This window comes from Manihot esculenta, chromosome 11, assembly GCF_001659605.2.
Source record: "Manihot esculenta cultivar AM560-2 chromosome 11, M.esculenta_v8, whole genome shotgun sequence".
NCBI classification, from domain to species: domain Eukaryota; kingdom Viridiplantae; phylum Streptophyta; class Magnoliopsida; order Malpighiales; family Euphorbiaceae; genus Manihot; species Manihot esculenta.
The window spans coordinates 28329895-28354637 of NC_035171.2; the positions used below are offsets into that span (position 1 = coordinate 28329895).

The 24743-nt window shown below is 31.7% G+C and overlaps 3 protein-coding genes across 4 annotated transcripts; 1 reads left to right on the forward strand and 2 right to left on the reverse strand.

The window, feature by feature from the left end:
- Positions 1 to 751: 751 nt before the first annotated feature.
- LOC122725035 lies at positions 752 to 9642 on the reverse strand. Its single transcript, XM_043961454.1, has 9 exons — positions 9284 to 9642; positions 6763 to 6998; positions 6558 to 6681; positions 6150 to 6476; positions 4762 to 4815; positions 3240 to 3545; positions 1817 to 1996; positions 1649 to 1707; positions 752 to 944 (listed from the first exon to the last, which is right to left on the reverse strand). The coding sequence occupies exons 2-9, from the start codon at positions 6996 to 6998 to the stop codon at positions 752 to 754; spliced, it is 1479 nt and encodes a 492-aa protein (XP_043817389.1). The 5' UTR covers positions 9284 to 9642.
- A 1479-nt stretch (positions 9643 to 11121) lies between these two features.
- LOC110625679 (protein NRT1/ PTR FAMILY 2.8) lies at positions 11122 to 13223 on the forward strand. Its single transcript, XM_021771315.2, has 3 exons — positions 11122 to 11242; positions 11330 to 11547; positions 11672 to 13223. The coding sequence occupies exons 1-3, from the start codon at positions 11122 to 11124 to the stop codon at positions 13133 to 13135; spliced, it is 1803 nt and encodes a 600-aa protein (XP_021627007.1). The 3' UTR covers positions 13136 to 13223.
- A 7590-nt stretch (positions 13224 to 20813) lies between these two features.
- On the reverse strand, positions 20814 to 24743 carry LOC110625918 (probable LRR receptor-like serine/threonine-protein kinase At3g47570). 2 transcript variants are annotated; one of them, XM_021771617.2, is made up of 3 exons: positions 21917 to 24743; positions 21367 to 21818; positions 20814 to 21237 (listed from the first exon to the last, which is right to left on the reverse strand). In XM_021771617.2, exons 1-2 carry the CDS (start codon positions 24672 to 24674, stop codon positions 21373 to 21375), a joined length of 3204 nt encoding a protein of 1067 aa, XP_021627309.1. In that variant the 5' UTR covers positions 24675 to 24743; the 3' UTR covers positions 20814 to 21237; positions 21367 to 21372. The 2 variants fall into 2 exon arrangements, with proteins under 2 accessions (XP_021627309.1, XP_021627308.1); XM_021771616.2 differs by having other exon boundaries at positions 20814 to 21246.

Genomic DNA, 24743 nt, shown 5'->3' on the forward strand with positions numbered 1-24743 from the left:
CTCGCATGCAAGTAGTTTTCGAGGGAAGAGATCCATGTACTATCATTCCCTATAATGACAATATCATCAATATATACAATAAGGAGAATAATACCAATATCTGAATTTTTATAGAAAACTAAATGGTCACACTTGCTTTTTTTCAACCTAAATTTTTGAACAACTTCACTGAACTTACCAAACCATTCACGGGGATTCTGCTTCAAACCATACACATATTACTTTAAATGGCAGACTTTCCCATACTCCCACTGAGCAACAAATCCTGGTGGTTGCTCCATATACACCTCCTCTCGGAGGTCACCATGTAAAAATACATTCTTGATATCTAATTGGTGTAAAGGCCAATGCTGAGAAGCAGCTAGAGAGATGAACAAGCGAACTGAGGTTATTTTTGCCACAGGAGAAAAAGTCTCGGAATAGTCAACAGCATAGGTTTGGGCATAACCTTTTTCGACAAGACGGGCCTTAAGCCTGCTATGGAGCCATCTGGATTGATTTTGATAGCAAAAACTCATTTATAGCTCACAACCTTCTTGTCAAAGGGTAAATAAACTAGTTTCCAAGTATGATTTTCATCTAGAGCCTTAATCTCCTCAAACATTGCATCACGCCATCCAAAATGAGTCAGGGTCTCTTTAACTATCTTAGGCAAACAAATGAAATCTAGAAAGACAATTAAGGAGGTAGAAGAAGGAGACAGGTGATCATAAAATAGAAAGTTAGCAACAAAATAGATAGATTTATATTGTCATTTATCTTGATAAAGACTAATAGGGAGGTCAAGGTCACTCGGTGGTGGATCTGATGGCGAAGAAGATTCTGGTGCAGGACATGTATCATTAGGTACTGGTCTTCGAGAGTAAACTTGAACAACTGATGGTGTAACAGGAGACCGAGTATTAGGAGGAATGCGACCATCAAATTGTACAACATGAGGCATACTGGAAGAGGTACCACCATCAGATATGATTCTATAGATGAGCTACTCATCATCCTCCTTTTGATTAGGAGAGGTTTGTGCAACAGGATAAAAAGAAACTTGCTCGAAAAAGACTATATTTATTCAGACCAGATATTTGTTGAGATATGGAGAGTAACATTGATACCCCTTCTGAAGGCGAGAAGATCCCAAAAAAATACACTTAAAAGCTTTAGGATTAAGTTTAATCACATAAGGTCTGACATCCCGAACATAGCAAGTACTGCCAAACAGTTATGGTTCGAGAGGAAATAATAGCTTCTTAGGAAAGAGGACATTATAAGGAGTATTACCGTTTAGTACTATGGAGGGCATATGATTAATAAGAGAGCATGCAGTAGAGACAATATCAGCCCAAAATTGCTTAGGAACTTGCATTTGAAACAACAGAGCTCTAGCAATCTCAAGGAGATGTCGATTCTGCCTTTCAACTACTCCATTTTGAGCGAGTGTATCAAAACATGACGATTGGTGAAAAATACTATGTTGAGTCACATAAGCCTTGAATGATTCTGACATATATTCTTTAGCATTATTGCTCCATAAAATTTGCATAGAAACATTAAATTGAGTCTTGATTTCAGCACAGAAGGCAGAAAAAGGAGAAAAAACTTTTGAACGTTACTTCATAAAATAAATCCAAATCATTCTAGAGTAATCATCCACAAAAGTGATAAAATATCTGAATCCAGTCTTAGATTCAACCGGGCATGGGCCTCAAGCATCTGAATGAACTCATTCAAAAGCAGACTCAGCTCGTGTATTGGCTCTAGGACTTAAAGAATTTCGATGATGTTTTGCAAAATGACATGACTCACATTCCAGTAAAGATACCTTATGAAATTGAGGGCATAGCTTCTTCAAAACCGATAAAGAAGGGTGTCCCAACCGACAATGTGCTTCAAACGGAGACACGACACTAGAGTAGGCAATAGACTGAGCCACCCATGCATCCAAAATGTAGAGACCCCCAGATACATGTCCTTTACTAATAATCTGCTTCGTCACAATATCCTGAATGAGACAATGATCAGGACAAAAAGAAACATAACAATTTAGGTCTTTGGTAAATTTACTCATAGAGATTAAATTAAAGGCAAGATTAGATAAACTTAGCACAGACGATAGGGTACTAGAAGGAGTAGGTTTAACAATCTCAGAATTCTCAACATTATAAGTTGATCCATCAGCTATAATAACATGAAATTATGCTTTATGAGATCGAAAGCTAGTAAAAATATGAGGATTACATGTCATGTGATCCGTGGCACCAGAATCAATGACTCATTTATATGAAGAGAAAATAAGATACGTTTTACTTGTCTTAGCCGCTACTGAAGACATTAGAATAATTTTAATAATATGGGTCTTACTGTTAGAAACCATTTCAACCAAAACCCTATACTCCTATACCTTCAAACGAATTAAAAGAAGATAACAAAACCTAACATAGCGAATAGTATCACTACAAAAAAAAGACTATCAGTGACGAATTATTCCGTCGCTAAAAGTCAAAAATCCGTCGCTAAATCTTTCAGCGACGGATTTCCGACGGACTCAAATCCGTCGCTTAAAGTCATGTCGCTAATTTTTTCCGACGGATTAGAATTCCGTTGGAAATAATAGCGACGGATTTCCGACGGATCTAAACTCCGTCGGATATATTTGCGACGGCTTTCCCGACGGATAATTTCGTCGGAAATTTTTGCGACGAACTTGTTCGTCGCTAAATCCGTCGGAAATTCCTAATTCACTTGATGCGTAATCCGTCGGAAATAATTAGCGACGGAAAAGTTCCGTTGGAAATCCATCGGAAATATTAACACATTTTAACAAATATCCTCACAAATCCATCCCTAATTCGATCACAAAAAATAATTTCCTGCTTTTATTTAGATATTCACTGTATAATCAAATAATTTATAATTAATAATCATATTTAATATGAATCAAATATCATTCATAGTAATTATAATTAATGTTCATAATACTTAACAATATTCATAAAATTTAAAATAAATCCATAATATTTAACAATATTCATAAAATTGAAAATAAATTCATAATCCTTAACAATGGTCATAAAATTTAAAATAAATCTATAATAATTAACAATGTTCATAAAATTAAAAACTAATCTATGAATTTGTTGAACCATCTGATATGGAAGTAGAAGCTGCAGTTGTGTTATGCGGTGAAGATCTTTTCTTGTTCTTCAATGATTTCATTGATCTTTTATTTGCTTTTCAATCTGCACTCGCATTTGCTCTTGCATTTGCTCTTGCATTTGCTCCATGTCTTCTTTCATTTTGATCCGATTTTGCTCTAATATTTGTTCAACCTCCTCTAAAGAAAACATAGTTTGAGAAGGTCCTCCAGGATGAGCTGATGTACATGAGAAAGAGGTAGTTGGAGTTCCTGATTTTGCAGTATCAGAAGATCCAAAACCATAAACCCTCCCTTTACTACTTCCAGAAATTTCAATCCACTTATTCAAATCAAAAGTAGACTGACTCTCACAATTGTCATTCACATTCTCAGCAATGGCACTCAAATAAGCTCCCTAAGTAAAAAAAGAAAACATAATAAATATTTCATTAACCATACACAACTAATGATAACATAACAAATAGAAGAATAATGTGATAACAATAAACAAGCAAAAAGTAACTTACATCAACTCGTCGTGATTTTCCATCAATGAAAACACCTTGACTTCCCTTTTTTGTGTGAGTGGCACGAAATAGTTCAAGTTGAGTTGGTTGCTGTAACAGCCCGGAAATCCGGACCGCTACCGGCGCTAGGATCCAGATCGGCGTAAGGCCGCCGGGACCCGTAGCAAGCCTGACATATATCCTGTAAACCTGTAAATCCCATACATGATCAACAAAACTCATAAACCTGTAAACATTCTCATATAACAACCAAGCTCAACCTGTACATAAACATAAACATATCATAAACCTCCACTGGAGCCTTCATCAAATGCTCCAATGGGGTATCTCATCATACATAAGCTTGGCTGAAACATAACCTCATATCTCATATCATAAAGACCATGTACATACAAGTGGGATTAACAATCTGTATTGGTCAAGCACAACTCTATCCTCAATATTCAAATTACATAACATAACTTAAAACACTTTTACATTACATCATAATACAATTGTCATGTCCACAATCTAACTATTACATAACATCACTTCGTACTCTGGCTAACCTCCTGGTCTACCCTGTACCTGCACATCTGGGGTTAGGGGAGAGGGGTGAGCTATAAAGCCCAGTGAGCAGAATAGAGAAAACATATATTAAAATATTTCATGCTTCCATGAAATGCAACACATCACAAACATATCACATAAGGATGGTATTGTCACCTATAGTCCTCAACATAGTCCAATCGTGCCAGGGGCGTAGAATGGGCCTCACTGGTCTTTCTCTCACATACATAACATAACATATCATTCCAATATGCCAGGGGCGTAGAATGGGCCTCACTGGTCTTTCTCTTAACATAGTCCAGGGGCGTAGAATGGGCCTCACTGGCAATCCATACCGTATCATCATCATATTATACCATAGGAGGACTAGAGGGTCATCCAATAGCCAATCCGCATCCACATCATATTATGCAATGCAACATATTCGTGAATACTAATGCAAACAACCTAGAATATCACATGGCATATATGATGCATGAACATGCTCCAAAAAGTTATATTTCATTTATTTAAAAACTTAAGGTTCATTCCACTCACCTCTGGCTGAAGCTCTACAGACTCTGAAGCAGCTATCTCACTGCTGAGGTCCTCGGTTCCTCGGGTCCGAACCTACACAGGTGGACTCCAATGAGGGACCAAACATATATAAACATAACTCTAATAAACTCCCCAAAAACCCCCTAAAACATCCTGAAAATATCACATAGAGATATGCATGAAGTGGCTGAACAGGGCACTTTCGGCGGCACCTTCGGCGGCCGAAAGTCCTGGACAGAGACGAAACTCAGGTAGGTTCGGCGGCACCTTCGGCGGCCGAAAGTCCCAGACAGAGACGAAAGTCTCTTTTCGGGGGCAACTTCGGCAGCCGAAAGGCCTGCCTCCCCAGCCATGTTCGGCGGCCGAAAGTGCCTTCGGCTGCCGAACCTGGTTTCTGCCAAAAGGGCAGAAACTTGGCTCCTTTGTGCATTTTCGCCTCCAAACCCACAAATCATGCAAAAACTAGTTCTAAAACATGCATACCTCACATACATTACACCTAGGGGTCTCAAGCTATCATATACCCCAACTACAACACTTCAAACAACACATAACAAGCTACATTGTTCAAAAATCACATAAAACCTAACATAGCTCAACTAACTTAAACATGCATTTCTACCCCATAAAACTTCTTAAAACTTCTTTAAAACATATAAGGAGTTTAAGATCGGCCCTTACCTCTTGAAGATCGAGGGTTGAGGAGATCTAAACTTGGAGATGGGAGAAGTTCCAACTTTTGGTCTCCAAGCTCCAAAACTCGTTCTAAGCTCAAAGATCTTCAAAACCAAAGTTATAAACTTGTAAAGATCATGGAAAAAGGAAGGAAAAACTCAAGATTGGGGAAAGATGGCGGAATGCTCACCTTGGCCGAAATGGGGAGAAAAAGCTCGCCCATTTTCGGCTAAGGGACCCTTTTATAGGTGGCTGGCCAGGCCACGTTCGGGGGCCGAATGTGCCTCCGCATCCATGCAATGTTCGGCGGCCGAACTTGACTTTCGGCGGCCGAACCTTGACTTCCCTCACTCATGCTTTCGGGGGCCTAACGTGCCTCCAAAACGCATGCATGTTCGGCGGCCGAACTTGACTTTCGGCGGCCGAACCTGGGTTTTCCTCCAAAGACTTTTCATGTAAAAACTCATTTTCTTTCATACTTAAAACATTAAAATACATGAAAACATTTTATAAAACATGTTTCTACCCTTCTAGAGGTCTCCGACATCCGAGATCCCACCGGACGGTAGGGATTCCGATACCGGAGTCTAGCCGGGTATTACAGTTGCCTACCTAACTTCTTTGCCTACAAAAAAAAAAAAATCACACAACATAAGATGCACAAATAATTTCTAACCATCTATATAAAAACATAATTGTATAAATAAAAGTAAGAAACAAAAGTGTTATACCAGTCTATTCTCATGAACCTCCAGTTTTATTGAACCACCAGAGTGTTTCGTAATAGTCCAATCTTTTTCTATGTTTCTATTTGCTTTACCAGCTTCTGATTTCTTTCTCCACTCTGGTGTACTCCAATATGCAACAAGTTCATTCCATATCTCTGCCTCCATCCAATCTGGTCCTAAATTGTATAAATAAGCAACATCTGTCTTCTTGTGCTTGCGCAACAATTCGCTCCTAACTCTATTAAGAATGTCTCGCAGTCTTTCTTTACCTACTTTTTCCCAAGCAATTCGAACCATATCTTCTTCACTCTCATCCCATATATATCGACTCTACAAATAACAATCAGTGTTATGTAAATTTAATAAACTTAAAATGCATATTAGAAATTTTAGAATATAAGTTGTATTTACCCGAAAAAGTCTGAAGAGCTCGTCTTTTATCTTTAAAGGTATTTCTGACCAAGTTTTCCATGGAGCAGTGTAGCGCATCTTAATGTCATTAGTGATTGATCTAGTAACTGTGGAATCTAAAAAACTACAATATTTTTATATATAATGAGTAGTTGTAAGTAATAATACATATTAAATCAATAGCAAAAAGTTGTATATGACTTACACATTTCCTTTCAATCTAATCAATTGTCGATCAGACGGGTTTGATGGGATAGGATGTCCCAAGTTCGGACCTCTAGTTCGAACTGATGATGATGATGATGCATTTGCTTGCCCCTGTAATGCTTGTGGAGTGTGCTCCAGTGTTTCTTCTTGCACCTGTACTGCCTCATCTGTTTCATTTATAGAGAGCTGCTGGCTATGTCCTCTACCTCTAGATGATACTGCTCTTCGAGGCATCTAAAAAAAATAATAGTCCATAAGTTTAAATTAACAATAAAGACAAACAATATATAAAACCATAATCAAATATTAAAACAAACAATAAAGACAAACAAACAATATATATTATCCAATTATTACAGTGTAACAGAATTGAGTAGATGTTGACAACACCAAATTGACCTCTGCTTGTGAAAGGTAGAATCTCTGGTGCTCTACTAGTGTCTTCTTATTATTATCACAAAGGCAGTGGCCAATCAATTGAATTCCAACCATATCATGAGAGAAAGTTTCTAGCTATATGGTACATCCAGTTTTTTTTTTTTTCAAATTGTGCAAGTCATAATCAATCCTCTATCTCTCTCTCTGTATATATCTATCTATCTCTCATAGCAACGTATCTGCTTGTACAGTTAGCTAGCCTATGTCCGTAATTTAATTGTAATTTTAAGTGGATTTATTAGCTTCAAAGTTTGGTAACCCAGCAGTAGAAACATTGGAGAAATGCTCAATGACACGAACCAGGTGGATGAATAGTCCATAAAAAAATGCAGAAGTTTGATGGGTTTATAAGAAAGAAATCTTCAATCTGTCAACTTAACAAAATTGACTATTATTTACCATATGTAAAATATTGTAAAAATTTACTATATATATATATATATATATATAATTTCTTTTCTTAATTGAATATAATATAAAAATTTTACTATTAATTTAACTGATTTTCTTTTATATAATAAATTATAATTTATTTTTTCCTTTAGTTGCCCTGTTAAGCCCATTTTCATGTAACCTCTTTTGAATTGGCTTCATACATAAGCCTCTCATTGCTTGCTGAAATGAAATTTATCTATTTATTGACAAAAAATTAAAAAAGAAAAAGAAAACTCGCAATCCCTTTTAACTAATTAGACAATTCGAATAAAAATAGGAAAATCTGGCTAACAAAATTCCTTCCCACCACAGAGAAAAAATAGGAAAAGTGAAAGAAACCACAAGAGGATAACAAGAAAATGAAAATTTTTACTACAGTGTTATCTCTATGGACAGAATTTTTTTTTTTTTTCTAACAGAGAAAATGTTTTTCATTATGCCCATATAAATTGTATTATTGGGTATTACAAGAGAATTTATGGGATAGATGCAATTTTTAGACTTATTCTGCAGAAAAAAGAACACAATGTGGTTATCCTTTCTCGCCATTCAAAATTTTCTTTTACCATTTTCAATGCAAGTACATAGCTTTCCTTTCGATTTCATCACATAACATAAACCCAAAAGAAAATAAAAAGCTGTAGCATTGGATTTTCACCTTGAAATGCTCAAGATGTGGAAACAATTAAACAAACATATTTGCATTATGTTAGAGTTTTTCTTCCTCGTTTGACTCCAAATTCATAAGCTTGTGGATTTGAACTTTTACCCTTCTGTTAATTCCCCCAACCCTTTTCAGTTCATAATTAAAATGGATATATACAGTAATAAGGAAATGAAAAGCAGAAATCTGGCCTTTTCTTCTTTAGATTAGGTCCAAATGTGTTCTATATGTTATTGCACTAGAAGTCCATTCTACTCTAGAATTTTTACCTTTATGTATGATATTTGTGAGATTTCTTATCTGCCATTTTTAATTTCCTTTCTACTCCGGCTGAAAAGGTTTCAAGTAAAATTTCTGGCAAACCACCAAACCATGTTAAAGTAGTTGAGACTTTTAAATGGAGATAAGAAGGATTTATAAATGCAATCTCATCTGAGCCAAGATCCATTGCCCATAAAGGCTAAACCAGTTCCACCATCCTTTTATGAAACCATTTCCTTTACCTATACATAATTATACCCCACACCCATCTACCATACCATTCTTGTTCTGCTTCACCAAATTTCCTAGAGATTATGCATTAATTCTGTTGTTGGGAGATTTTGAGCAAATACCAAGTGTTTTTCTTCATAACCCAGAATTTAAATCCCTTTCCCTTATGCTTAAACATGCCTCTTAATCATCAAACACATATGGAAAAATTAATATTAATTTAATAGTTTAATATTAGGAGTGCAACAGTGCCTTGCAAGTTATTTGAAACTTCCCATTTGAATTTTAAATAAAAATATAATACAAGGAGAGACACACAAAAGCACCTCTTTTATCGTGAACAGATCTAAGATAAAGGGAAATAAATAAATAACTGAGAAATAAAAAAAAATCAAGAGGATTGCAAATCTACCATAAAATCTGAATAAATAGACAAACGGTATCAAAGAAATTATGGAATTAAGTACTATATTTAAAAGAAACTTGTTACCTTCAGCAATCAGAGTTTTTTTTCGTTGAACAACAATCGGAGTATGTAGAGCGACAGAGAGCAAAATGATCGGTTGATTTGTACTGAGAATTAAAGCCAAATTGAATTCCCACACAATTGATCCAACTAAAAGATCTTAGGGATAGAGAGGGGAGAGAGGCGTCGACGGATAGAGGGAGAGAGGGAAGCAATTAGGGATAGAGAGGCAGAGAGGGAAGCAATTAGGGATAGAGAGGGAGAGACAGAGAGAGGGAGAGAGGGCGCCGACGGGGAGAGATGGAGAGGGAGAGAGGGCACCGACGGGGAGAGACGGATAGTGAGGGAGAGAAGGCACCGACGGGGAGAGACGGATAGTGAGGGAGAGAAGGCACCGACGGGGAGAGACGGATAGTGAGGGAGAGACGGAGAGAGGGAGAGAGGGCGCCGACAGGGAGAGACGAATAGAGAGGGAGAGACGAATAGAGGGAGAGATAAAAAAAGAAATTAGGGATTAGGTTTTTTTTTTTATATTATTCTCATTTTCTGAGAATTAGCGACGGAATAAATTCCGTCGCTAATATTTTTAAAATCTGTCACTAATCCGTCGGAAATATAAAAATGAAGTATTTGTCGCTGATCCGTCGCTAAATCCGTCGCTAACTTTTTTTTTCCGACGGATGAGAATTCCGTCGCTGATAGCCCATTTTTTTGTAGTGTATCAAAAAACGTCTCCACCCAACATGCAAATGGCAAATGAACCACAAATCTGACAAGAGGGCTGCAAGGCAACTTCGACGTCCTCCCTAAACAGGCGGTGAGAGATAAATATTACCCTAAATGGGTAACACAAAAGAACAAAAGTCCTAAGTCTCCAAAAATTTAAAACTTGACGGGAGAGAAAAAATTAAATTTCTACGGGAATGGCTCTAATACCATGTAATAAGATAAGGAATAATGAGACAATTTTAGTATATTTCTCTATTGAAGTAAGTGGATATATGTACAAATTATAAGGTTTGTTAAGATAACTCCTAATAATTCTCTATCAATCAATTAGCCTATAATTATATAATTTTCTATAATTATGTATCACACTTCAACAAAAACTAATTAATGTTAAATCTAAATAAAAATTAATGTTAGATCTAAATACAAAGACGTGATGCCAATGAAGTGTGCATGCATTAGGTGTGCTCAACAATATAGCCGTTGGCCTATGCAACTATTTCTTTGTTTCACATAATGCACATGATTATATAATTTAAGTATTGATAACTATCTCTATCCCATAATAATGATTATTTTTTAAAATTTCTTATCTCAATTTATTTATCACTTTAAAAAATTAAGTATTGCTATTTAAAATTTTAAATTATTTTTAAAAAATATTTTGAATATCAAAATTTAAAAAAAACTTATTTTAATAATTATTAGATATATAAAATAATAATTATAATAAAAATATTATTATTGATATTATAATATTTATTCAATAACATACCGGTTAAATTTGGGTTCAAGCTGTGTTGAAATTGAATCCTTAATCTCTGGACCAGTTCTTTTACCAGGTCAAGTCTAAAAACATTGAATTTAAAATATTTTTTATTAATATCAAAAGTTAGATCAAGTGAGGAGTGCCTAATGCTTACAAGAGCGGCACAAGAATTGGCAGTTACTTAACCCTTAAAGAGAAAGATTAATCTTTATATTTCAGGCATGCATATCGCTTGCTCATCAACTACCAGCGAATCTCTTTATCAGTTGCGGCTACCCACATCAAGTGCAGCGTATCCCTGAAAACCCTCCCTATATAACAAGGAATTCACAAAAGTTAAAACTTTTAGGGAGACAGAAAAGAAATGATAGAGATAAGGGACGACGTCCCCTCTTCTTCACCATTAGAGCAGCACATCCCATCTTCTTCATCGCCTCCAGCTGCAAGAAATCTCGGAGGATGGAAAGCCATAAGATATATTCTTGGTATGTATCTTGTTTGATATAATTGCTTGCCGGAGAGATTATATATAGGAGTTTTGATATTTTTTTTTTTTTACTTTGTTTTATAAGGGAACGAGTCATTTGAAAAGCTGGCTTCTATGAGCTTGATTGCCAATATGACAGTTTATCTGCAAAACAAATACCACATGGGAGGTGCATCTAATGTCAATGTCACCACTATATGGTCTGGTTCCTCCAACGTTACATCTCTATTAGGTGCATTTCTTGCTGATACTTACTTGGGCAGATTTCGTACCCTTCTCTTTGGGACCATATCTTCTCTTCTGGTAAATCGTGTAATCAATGTTGGTAAATTTTTTTTAAAATGAAGCTTAATATCGATTATGTCTGATTTACACTACCTGGAATCTGATGATAAATCAATCAAAATTTGGTGCATTTCTTTCACAGGGCATGGTGTTAATGACCCTGACAGCAGCTGTGCCTCAGTTAACACCCCCGAAATGCGAAGGGGAGTCCCACTGCCTCCAGCCTGAAAAATGGCAGCTGGGATTCCTCTTTGTGAGTCTTGGGTTTTTGTCAATAGGAGCTGGTGGCATTAGACCCTGCAATATTGCCTTTGGTGCTGATCAATTTGACACCACAACTGCAAAGGGCAGAGCGAACCTAGAGAGCTTTTTCAATTGGTGGTACTTCTTCTTTACAATTGCCCTGTTGGTAGCTCTTACAGGAGTTATCTACATTCAGACTGATGTCAGTTGGGTAATAGGCCTTGTCATCCCAACCGCTTGTCTCTGTATCTCCATATCCATTTTCTTGATTGGCCGCCATACTTTTATTTGCAAGAAGCCTCAAGGCAGCATCTTTGCAGATATGCTCAAGGTAATCACAGCTGCCTACAGGAAGCGTCAGCTTAATATTGCGCTGGGTTCTCAGCTTTCATTTTATGATCCGCCTATTAATGACTCAGACTTTCACCTGAAACTTTCTCCTACAGATAGGTTTAAGTTTCTTGATAAGGCAGCTATAATCACTGATCCCAGTGAATTAGATGCCCAAGGCAGGCCCAAGAATACTTGGAGACTTTGCAGCTTGCAGCAGGTGGAGCAACTGAAATGTTTAGCAGCACTTTTGCCAGTTTGGGTATCAGGCATTGCCTGTTTCATACCTATGGATCAACATAATGCATTTGGGATCCTTCAAGCAATTCAAATGAACAAATCTCTTGGATCACATTTCAAAATCCCTCCAGGATGGATGGGCCTTACATCGATGATTGCACTTTCTATATGGATCTTCATTTACGAGTTCGTTTTCATCCGACAAGCAAAGAAGTTGACAGGAAAGGATAAAGGATTCACAGTGGCACAGAGAATCAAGATTGGCATAGTAATGTCAATCCTATGCATGTTAGTAGCTGCGATCGTTGAAAAAAAACGCCGTGACTCAGCTTTGAAACATGGTTCCTTTGCCTCCCCCATAACTGTAGCAGTGCTCCTTCCACAGTTCATCCTGTCAGGCTTAATTGAAGCTTTTGCCGCAGTTGCAATGATGGAATTCTATACCACACAAATGCCAGAGAGCATGAGGACTGTTGCAGGGGCAGTCTTCTTTCTCAGCTTGTCAATATCGAGTTATGTAGGTTCTTTACTCATATATATCATCCACCATCTCACCGGAAAGAATGAGAAATCACCACCATGGTTGGGTGGTCATGACCTTAACAAGAATAGACTTGATTACTACTATTATGTCATTGCAGGCTTGGGAGCAGTAAACTTCCTTTACTTCAATTTCTTTGCTAGCCGTTATGCAGTTAATAGTTCTGTTGGAGAGGTGGAATTGGAGAAAAGCAATTGCCATTCAAAACTGCATGGAGATGAAGAAAAAGGGCTGGAGATTCATCTCCGATGACTGCTACAACTTTTTTTTTTTTTTTTGCTTTTTATTTTCTAAAATGTTCTTTAAAAGCAGAAAGATATGAAACTTTGGATTATTATCATTTGCTATTATCCTTCATGTCCTCTAGTATGTTGTGTTAGAGAAATGCTCCGGCTATACATAGTATTAATATATATTTTTATCTTTTAATTTTAATTTTATTTGATTTTAAATAATAATTAACTATTAGTATTATTAATTTTTTTTTAAAAATTTTCTCAACTAGATTAATTGAATCCAATAAAATTATAAAGTTGAAGTGTTTTTAAATTTAGTTGATTAATTTAATAAATTATTTTACAATTAATAAATAATGATTTTATAATCAATATTTAAATAATTTTATCGTTTAAAAAATCTTCCTTTTTTTAAAAAATTATTGAAAATTATTCTCCATGAGATTTTTAAAAAATTATTTTTTTTTATATATAAATATTTTAAATGGTTATCATTATACAAAATATAAATTTTGTAATTCTATGTATTGATATATCATTTTTAAATATTAATCGTAATTAAATTAATAAAAATTTTAATATTTTAAAATTTATTATAATTATATTAATTTAATAATATATAAAATATAAGCCTCGCTCCACTCACAGATATAGCTTGATAGTAAGTTCATCTAAGTAAATCCGAATGATCTAAGATTTTATTTCCCCAATCCCATTTAAAAACGTATAAGTCTTGCTCATCTTCTTATTAGACCTCCACATCCCAGGTGTTGTTGCGAAAACTAATTGGATCACCAACTTACTCAAAGAACTTCACTACATATTGCAGGCTGTTCCCACTTTTTACTGTAACAATGTCAGGACGACTCACTTTTGCCAAAACTCAGTATTTCATAGTTGCATGAAACATTTTGCCATTGACTTCCAATTTATCCGAGAATACGTCCACGCTAATCAACTTCATGTCCTTCATGTTCATTCAGCCGATCAACTTGCAGATGTTCTTATCAAGGCTCTTCGCAAGCAAGCAACGCCATTTACTCAAGCTTGGTGTTGTTCCTACTACCTCCAACTTGCCGGGGAGAATAATGATGTAATATCCTTGGCAGATACTCCAGACCATGATCACAAAACTGAATCTCGACATACCAAAGTAGGATCATAATCTTGACTTACCTTCTTTTCATGATTTTGTACATATCTACATTATTATTTTCTTCTTTGTAATCATCATGCATGCCTGTATAAATATGCTCTAGTGTAAATAATATAGACAGGCTTTCAATTATTCCAAAAACCTTGTTACTCTCCATCTGATTAACAAAATTTTTTTATTTTTAAAAATAATAATAATTTGACTTTTGTAATTTGATTTATCCATTGGTTTTGTCCAAGTTTTTGCTGAAAAAGTATTTATTCAATTATTTTAAAAATCAAATTAAATGGAATAATTCAATTAAATATATATCAACCTTTAAGTTTAACCTATTTATTAGTAATAATAATATTTAAATGTTAAAATTAATATTTTTATCTATCTATTTTTAAACCTCTATATAGTTTGGCTCTTGTATTAATTTTTTTTTAATTATCTTTGAAATGATTAACATGTCTTTAAATATATAATATGTTTTAATTCTTGAATTATATCAAAATTAATATTTATATCTCTCAATTTTATAAAAATAAATAGTTAGTCTCCATAATTTAACTTTATAAAATTAAAAAAATAATTATTTTTATAAAGAAATTTTTAATTTGATCGAGTTAAAATATACAAATTAAAATATTGAATTTAAAAATAAAGAGAAATATGTATATTAATTTTGACATATCTAAAAGAAATAAAAGTATTATTTAAAAAAAAAATTGTAATTTAGAGGTAATTAAAAAAATAACTTGTAGTTTTATCTATATTCAAGTCAGGTTATGAAATTAATTTTATGTTAAAATGGAAGATTTTTTTGTCGTTAGCAAAACTGAAACTTTTCCATTAATACAATTAAATTCTGATGATGTGACATTAAATATTACAAAAATATAAAAATTATCTTATAATTTATTAATTTTTTGAATATATATTTTACTTCATAATTTATATTTCAATTTTATATTAAAATAGCATTAGTTTCGCAGATTCATTTTATTAATTTTTTATTTTGAATAAATATGAGTTCATTTTAAAAATTTTAAAAATAAAAGAAATATGGGTTAAATTTAGGTCACTCTAAAATTTATTCCAACGTATAGGGTTGCTAATTCTGATAAGCTCGTTTTGAGGTGGAAATGCTAGCTGAGTCCTACGTTTTGTTATATCTTTTAATTTTTATTTTAAATAGGATTTACTTTGATAATTTAAAAAAAAATTAGTTACTTATTTGATATTACAGTATCAAAATTTATAATGTTAATAGAAAAATATCACTTTATTAATGTTGTGAAGGTATAGATATTTATTTATTATAAACTTAATTTTACACCCTTAATTAAAAATTTGTGAGTCTAAAAATAATTATTTTATAATTTTTTTAGACCATTAACCATATTTAATAATGATTGATGAAAAATTCTTTATTCATTAACAGTAGGATTGTGCATGATTTCTAGTGATTTCGAGTTGAATTAAAAAATCGTATGGAATCAAATTAGAATGGAAGAAAAATCAATAATATAGAAATGAAATCAAATTATATCGAATTAGATTTATTTATATAGTTAATTCTAATTTTGATTTTTTATTAAAAATAATCCGTACTGAATTAAAAATATATCAAAAAATTAATTTATATATACATTATATAATTTATAATGATCCTATAATTTTAATATATAATTTCAATAATATGTATTATATATCATATAATTTTAATAAAATTAAATATATAATTGTAATATTATTTAATTATTAAATATCTCTTATCATTTAATAATATAAAATTATTTAATTATATCATTTAATAATATTTAATTATTTAATTATACACTAATATAAAATTATTATATCTTTTGATCACTCATCAATTATTAAATATGGTATAATTTAACTAATTTTATTAATTAATTAAAATTTATTCTATCTAAACAATATACATTATTTTAATATTAATAGAATTATATTAATAAAATATAAATTATTAAAATAATTATATATATCAATATATACATATTTATCTATTTATAATTATTATTAATAGCTATATGATTTATAAAAGTATAATTTAATTAATTTAATTCGTTAATTATATTTCATTCTATTTAAATAGATTATATTATATATTATTTTAATATTAATAGAATTTATAGTAATAAAATATATAAATTATTAAAATCAATTATATATATATATATATATAATTATTATTATTACTCTTATATATATAATCGTTAATTAAATTATATATATTAATAAAATATAATTTAGTAAAATTAAAAATAAATTAAATGACTATTTAAAAAAAAATACTATTTAATTAAATCATATAATTTTAGAAACTACCTAATTTTAGATAAAATTACGCTAGTTGGAATATAAAGTTTTAAAAACTATATTAGAAGTTTTTTTTTTTTTAAGAATTTGAAAATTGTAATAAGAGAATTATATTATGTTTGGATTTTTATTGTTTTAATATATTTTAATTGAAAATATTATATGATATTATAGATGTTTGATATTATTTTAAAATTTGAATATGAGATTTGTTAATTTGATATAAATAATATTACTATTATGTTACAATTATTTAATTATTTTGTTTAAATTTAAATTTTATTAGAGAAATTGATAATCGAAATAAGAATTGATAATAGAATAGAATTGGAAGTAAAAATATATAGAATGATGCTAAAATTTAATTTTAATTCTAGTTTTAAAAAATTTTAAAATTTTACTTTCAATTTCGATTTCAATTTTTATAAGTAACCATATCGAAGTCGCACGCTCCTAATGTTGATCCATAACCAGTACCAAATTAATTAAACATAGACCAGTTGGTCACTCTTGAAACAATCCAAGTATAATATGCTAAGTAAAAAAAGTACAGTATAGTGCTTTAAATTTAGTAAAAGTTATAATTTAATTTTTATATTTTTTTATTAAAAAATAATTAATTTTTAAGATTTTATTTTATTATTAAAATTATAATAATTTAGTGATATGCATAATTCGAAAATACATGTAATTTCATTGTGATTAAGCATTAAAATTTTATACTAATTCTATTAATATTTAATTATCAATAAAGGCAATGTGTAAAATAATTAAAATAAAAATAATTTAACTATACTAATCTAGGAGAGTTTTAAATTACAAATAATGAGGATTTAACTCAATTGAATAAAATTCTAGAACACTTGAATTTAATTTTAACAACAATCAACTCATTCAATAATTTAAATTTAATTATTAATATAAGAGTTTATGGATCTAAAATTTTTCAAATTTTTTCTCAAAATTTAATAAAAATATTAATTAAAACATGAACTTGCGTATTATTTTTTATAAAATTATAACTTTTTCTTTCGATAGTCATTGTAAATTTCAACATTCAAACACATAAAAACATTCAAAAATATTAAACCTAAAAAATAGTAATTACATTAATAAAGAAAATTAATACTTATATACTTTTGGAGTTGAAGAGTTAATTTTCCTCCCTTCAAACTTAATTTTCAGAGTTAAGTAGAGTGAAAATAAGAGGTTTAGTGCACCTCACGGCTAAGTCATGTGTAAGACCTACTACCATTTGCCCACTTAAAACATATCTTACAGTCTGGTCGTGCATGAAGTCCATTTCTACTAGATCGTGAGATATTCTGACCTCATTTTTATTTTCTCTTTGTGGCTCCTCATGTTCTGATTATGAATTTACTTGATTCTCATGGAATAACTATTAGACATTATGCTTTTTTTACCCTTAAAATTTTCAAAATAAAATTTATTTTCACTTAGAAATAAAAAAACTAATAAAAATTAGAATTTTGAATTATGTACCTACCAAATAAAAATTGATATAAAAGTATAGGAAAATAACTGTAAAATTGTATTTAAATGTGGTAAGAATAAATAAAAAAAAAATTCATAACGTCATTTAGTCATTTAAATTTTACTTGTTAATAGTTTAATCTTTATAATTTTAATATTTATAATAATTTAATCTTTGCAACATATTTGCAAGTTGAAAAAGGCACCATATGGATTTAAACAAACTCCAAAATCTTAGTATAAAAAAATTGCTGAGTTTCTTATCCGTAGTAGTTATACAGTCACACCAACCAATTTTAGTTTGTTTATTAAATCTTCAAAAGGAAGGTTAGCGGTCATCTTCATTTATATCGATGATCTTATTATTATCAGAGATAATGAGATAGAAATCCAACAAATAAAAGAGAATTTATAAATTCGCTTCCAAATGAAAAAACTTGGAGAATTAAATCACTTTCTCGAATTGAAAGTAGAATGCACAAAGGAGTGAGTGTTCCTATATTAGTAAAAATATATAAAAGATCTATTTCAAAAGTATGGAACGCTCAATTGCAAAACTTTTTACTTTTCCAATAGAGGTCAACTGCAAGTTAAGCATCTTATAAGGTAAAGATTTGAATGATGACAGATAGTTGGAAGTTTAATCTATCTAACGCTGACAAGACCAGATATTACATCTATAGTTGGAGTAGCAAGCCGCTTCATGCAGAATCCGAAAAAGTCTCACTTAAAAATAATTAAAAGAATTTTGAAGTACATCATAGGAATACTTAAACTCAAGTTATTATACAAAAGTAAAGTTAACTGCAAATTAGAAGATTGTAATACAAAAAGATCAACTGCATGCTACATATTTATTTTGGGTTCTAGAGTAACCACTTTGTGTAGTAAAAGACAATCGACTATGTCACTCTCAACCACATAAGTAGAATACCGTGCGGCAACAATGATAGTATAAGAAACTACCTGGTCAATACAATTGCTAAGGACTTGCATCAAGAAATTAATTATCCAATACCATTGTATTGTGATAATTTGTCAGTAATCAATCTAGTGGAGAATTCAGCATTTCATGCAAGAATAAATATGTCGAGGTGCATTATCACTTCATAAGAGAGAAAGTGTTAGAGATGAAATCAAAATGATAAAGGCGAAAACAGAAGATCACATTTTTACTAAAAGCCTATATAGTGCAAGAGTTTCATAAGTTATTCAGCATGACTTTAAGGGCAACTATAAAAGAAATGTAACTAGTGATGAGAGGAGTGTTAAAATCATTGCAATGTGTGTAATAATTATTCAAATTAATAAAAAAAAAAAAGAGAAGCTGTAAATTCAAAAAAAAAGACAACATTTGAAGAAAGTGTTAAACTAAATGATTTAACTAATTAAACTGATAGTGAATAATACTAATTGAATCAAACTGTATGTTTTAATTAATTAAACTGTTAAATTAAAATCAATCGATTTGATTTAATTTTTTTTTATTTGAATCGAGATATAATCTGTTTTAGGGAATAACAGTGAATGTGGTAAGAATATTTATATTTGAGTGATATTTTATTTTATTATAAATATTTTAATTTTTAGTGAAATTAATATGTTTTCAGTGGGTACAAATTTTTAGTTGTGCGGCTATTTTTCTTACTTAAATCTCCACATCTCCCACAAAATTAATAAATAAAAATTGAGCTGACTAGTCCTTGGAAAACGAAAGTTGGAAAGTTGGAACAAATTTCAAACTTGTCCAGTGAGTGGTTGGGCAGGGCACGACGTAAAGGGAAGGAAATTGCCAAGGGACTCATTTTCAACGAAAATAATTAAAGATGAAAGAGAAATGAGGAAAAAAAAAAACCATCATTAATATAATATTTGCTTAATTCTACTGATTTTTCTTTTATAATCCTCAGTGTTTATTAATGCATTTATAAGTTATAAAATATTTATTAATTATCCACTTAATGCTACAATAAATAACAATTATTATTGATTAAATTATAATATTAAAAATTATTTATTATACATACCTGTAATAATATATGGACACATTTTTTTTCATTTAAAATACAATTATGTGTTTCTAATTATTAATAATATTTCATAAAATTATCAAAATACTTAATATTTCCTATTATATTATTAATATAATAAAAAATGACATTTGAATGTATTATAAAAGCGTGTATATATATATAGATAAAAAAAATTTAGTACACAAAAGAAAGAAAAAACGACTGAAACTCAAAATATTATTTTATTTTTATATATTAATTAAAAAAATATAGAGTAATTATATGTGGAATTAATATAACGGGTAGAATTGACTGCACAGTACAATAAATTAATATTTAAATAAATAGATAATTAAAATCTATAAATAAATTAGTAAACTCAAAAAATATAAGAAATATTTATTATTTAATTTTTAGATATTATTATTATTAATAATTTAATTTTTATATTTTTAAAAATTTATTAAAATAATTTTTTTTATCAACAAAAAGAAAAAGTGAAAAATAAGAAGAAGAAAAAAAAATAATTTAATTTTTTTATTATATTTTTAATAATAAAAATAAATGCTATTAAATGAAAAAAATATTTATTTGACGGAAATAAAATATAAAAATATTTTTTAAAAAATTGATTATCTAAAAAGTAAATAGTAAATCTTTCAAAATATAATAATTAATTAATAATTTTTTTTTTATAAAAAAAATGTAATTACCTTTACACAAATATTTTAATCCTATGTAAGAATCTTATATGTTACAACTATTCCACTTTATAATTTTTTGAAAATTTGAGAGACCGACTCTCGAGCAAATAGACACCTAGGACATAAATTTTCGGAATGAGGAACCATAGTTATGCTACACAACCATTCTCTTATGCACAAACATTCACAAGAAGCAAGCCGCACAAGGATCTCAGCTTTCAAAGGAGCCGGCCCAAGCCAAACATAAGGCGAGGTCACTAGATTCTCAAGAGAAGCATACAAAAAAAGTCAGAAAGAACTAACAGAAGATTCCCTTTCGTATTCAGCTTCTAGAACCTCAGCCACAGACAAATGAGAAAGAAATCAGCCAACAACAATCTTTGAAGGGTCATGATCTTGCCATATAAGGACCTGTTGCCACCTGCATTACCTAAAACAAGGAATAATTAATTCTATTACTTTTAAGGAAGTAGCAAGCGGAAAAATAAAGTATATTCCCATTACTTATTTTAAAAGAAAAATGCATTAGAAAAGCTCTTTAATTACTTACCTATCTTCATCCAAAGATACGAACTCCAAGAAAAGTACTTCTAAGCAAATGTAATTCTTTAATTACATCCCTCATTTTCATTCGATTTTTAGGTGATTGCGCTGAACAAGCTATTCCAACTTTGAAAACTGAAATCAAGCCATCTTTCTCTTTGGCTATACTCGTTCGACTTATGTTTCCATTAGTGCTGGACTCTGCTTCTGCATGTGTTTGAGCTTGCTCATCTATTTCACTATTTGTTGTTTGTGTCTCTTCCATTCCTCTTGGGAGAAGGGTCGGGTCTGTGATATGCACAAGTCTTTCTGGTAGTGCATCCTTCACAAAGTTGTGTAGAGTTAAATAATTTTTAAATATTTTATCTGTTGGCCTTTTTCCTGTGAACATCTCCAATATAAGAATTCCATAACTGTACACATCTCCCTCCTTCGATGCAGTACTCCCAATTCCATATTCTGCGTTAATTTTATAGAATTTATACATAAATTGTTAGTAAATAAAGAAGAATAGAAAAACTAAATAATCAAAAAGCATATATGAATTAAGTTGTTACCTGGAGGAATATAGCCAATTGTCCCCCGTATTCCAACTGAGCTGGTTTCACTTTGAGATACATCATTGGTGTAGAGCTTAGCCAAACCGAAATCACTTAAATGTGCAACCATGTCATCATCGATTAGAATATTGCTAGGCTTCAAGTCACAATGAATGATTGGAATTTCATAAAGGTCATGAATATAATGCAATGCAGATGCCACGTCAATTGCAATATTTAATCTTCGAAGAAAATTCAACTTTCTTGATTTATAATTTGTGCGGGTGTGATGCAACCACTTCTCTAAGCTTCCTTTACCTATGAACTCATAAACAAGAGCTTTGAATTCATTTTGTTTATAATCAATGCTGGAGCAATACGTTAATAACTTAGCCAGATTCCGATGCCTCACTTTCCCTAACACCTTGCATTCGTCCATGAAGCTTTTTGAAGCACCATTCATTCCAAGATTGAGAACCTTAATAGCCACAGGTCCTTCAATTTCATTTAGAAATCCTTTATACACAGAACCAAAGCTTCCAGAACCAATTAATTCATGGGCAGAGAATCCTCTTGTTGCATCATAAAGTTCCTTGTAAGATACCTTAACAATGTGATCCATTTCTACGGGTGTAACAAACGACTTCCTTTTTGATGTTCTCCATTGATACGCAAGCACAGAGGATACCATCAACAGGATAAAGAAAATCACACAAGGAATTATGATTACTAACTTGATAGCGATGGACTCATCAAAACAAATTCGATTATTAGCGCAACGAAGCTCCATATCATGTCCTATTTCTTTTGTAGGACATTTTGGTTGATTGAATACGCTCGTAGCACCACAGAGCATGTCATGTCCTATTTCTTTGGTAGGGCATTTTGGTAGATGGAGTTCTGGTACTCCTCCACAAAGCTTATTATTACCGATCAATGAAATTGCACTTGAATTGTTGAAAACTCCTTCAGATGGAATCTCGCCCATAAGATTATTAAAAGAAAGATTTAAATACAGTAGATATATTAAACTTTGCAAGACTTTTGGAATTTCTCCAGTGAGATTATTTTGTGAAATATCCAATTTTTGGAGACCCTTCAAGGAAATCAAAGATGAAGGAATCATTCCTTGAAAAGAATTTTGTTGCATATAGAGATATTCCAAACTTGAACAGGATCCAATAGTTACAGGGATTTCTCCAGAAAGCATGTTTCCCGAGACATCTAGTTTATTTATATTTGTTAGCTTCCCCACTTCTGCAGGCAGGCTGCCAGTCAATGAATTTCGTGATAAGTTTAAGCACAAAGACAATGAAGGAAGGAGAATCTCCTTGGGTATAGATCCATTAAAGTTATTTCTTGAAATATCCAGATACAACAAATTTTGGCAATTCCTTATGCTTATAGGGATAATGCCTTCCAAATTGTTTTGTGAAAAGGTAAGTTTAAACAATTGGGTGATATTGCCTATAGTGAACGGAACCTTGCCAGACAATCTATTTTCTCCCAGATCCAGCAGTTGAAGTTTTCTTAATTTTCCCAAGGAAGAAGGGATAACTCCAGTGAGAAGATTGCCCCGCATGTCTAATGAAATTAAGTTGATGAGATTTTCTAATGCTTCAGGAATAACTCCTGTGATTTGATTTCCTCCAAAATACAGCTGGTTAAGTTGAACTGACAGATTGGCCACAGAGTTGGGCAAAACACCTCCAAAATTATTTGAGCTGAAGCCTAGAATTTTCATATTGCTACAGTTCTTCAAAGATGTTAAAAAGGCCATATCACTTGTGGTATTATATCCCAAGTTATTATCAGCAACTTTAAGCCGCTGAAGCCTCTGTAAATTTCCCAAACAATTCGGGAGTTGTCCCACAAAATTGTTTTCTACAACCTCGAGTATCTCCAATTGAGAAGCATTGCAAAATGAATTTGGAATAAACCCAGAAAACAAATTGTCTCCAATTCTAATCTGCTGGAGATTTGGGAGAGTTATCCCTATGTTTCTTGGTAGGATACCGCTAAGCTTATTTTGCGTAATTGAGATATTTCTAAGAGATGAGATATTGAAAATGGACAAAGGGATCATACCAGATAGTTTATTATCCTCAAAATTGAAAAATGTTAGCTCGGTGAATCGTCCCAATTCATGTGGAATGTTTCCCTCCAATTCCATCCTTCCTGCATCAAGGATAGCAAGCGATGAAAGATTACCAAGAGAAGGTGGAATTGTTCCATTCAGATTGTTGACACTGAGACGAAGCTCTTCAAGCATTGCCAAAGAATCAAGCTCCGTCAGGATTTTCCCAGTTAGATTATTCCGTTGCAGTTGGATTATCTTCAGACGGGAACAACGAGTCAAATTGAGAGGAATGTCACCTTCTATCATGTTGTTGTTGAGATTGAGTTGCTGCAATCGAAGTAAATTACCGATCTCCTGTGGAATTCGGCCATTGAAACCATTGTTTTGGAGGTTGAGAATTCTTAGAAAACTCAAATTACCAATATGTGGTGATATAGATCCAATCAAATTGTGGTCTCCTAACACCATTAAAGTGACTCTCTGGTGGCGGCGACTGCAAGTGATTCCATACCATTGGCAAAAAGGGAGAGAATCATTCCATGAGTTGAGGATTTCATCTGGATCACTTATTATCTCTGCTTTGAAATTGAGCAAAGCGAGCTTATCAGTGTGATTTCCTGAAGAATGGGCTTGGAGAAATTGCAAGAAGAAAAGAACTAGTTGAAGATAAATAAGAAAAAACTTGTAAATATCCATTTGGTTCAGTGGAAGAGGCTGCTGGTGGGAGGAATTTACTTAGCATTGGTTATGGTGATGGTTAAATTA

Coding starts and splice junctions, on each gene's coding strand:
- LOC122725035 (XM_043961454.1), bottom strand. CDS start 6,998: ATGCCTCGAAGAGCAGTATCATCTAGAGGTAGAGGACATAGCCAGCAG. Junction 6,682..6,762: donor ATTAGATTGAAAGGAAATGT/GTAAGTCATATA, acceptor AAAATATTGTAG/TTTTTTAGATTCCACAGTTA. Junction 3,546..4,761: donor AGATAGCTGCTTCAGAGTCT/GTAGAGCTTCAG, acceptor TTTTTTACTTAG/GGAGCTTATTTGAGTGCCAT.
- LOC110625918 (XM_021771617.2), bottom strand. CDS start 24,674: ATGGATATTTACAAGTTTTTTCTTATTTATCTTCAACTAGTTCTTTTC. Junction 21,819..21,916: donor AATTGGCTATATTCCTCCAG/GTAACAACTTAA, acceptor AAATTAACGCAG/AATATGGAATTGGGAGTACT.
- LOC110625679 (XM_021771315.2), top strand. CDS start 11,122: ATGATAGAGATAAGGGACGACGTCCCCTCTTCTTCACCATTAGAGCAG. Junction 11,243..11,329: donor AGCCATAAGATATATTCTTG/GTATGTATCTTG, acceptor TTGTTTTATAAG/GGAACGAGTCATTTGAAAAG. Junction 11,548..11,671: donor GGACCATATCTTCTCTTCTG/GTAAATCGTGTA, acceptor TTTCTTTCACAG/GGCATGGTGTTAATGACCCT.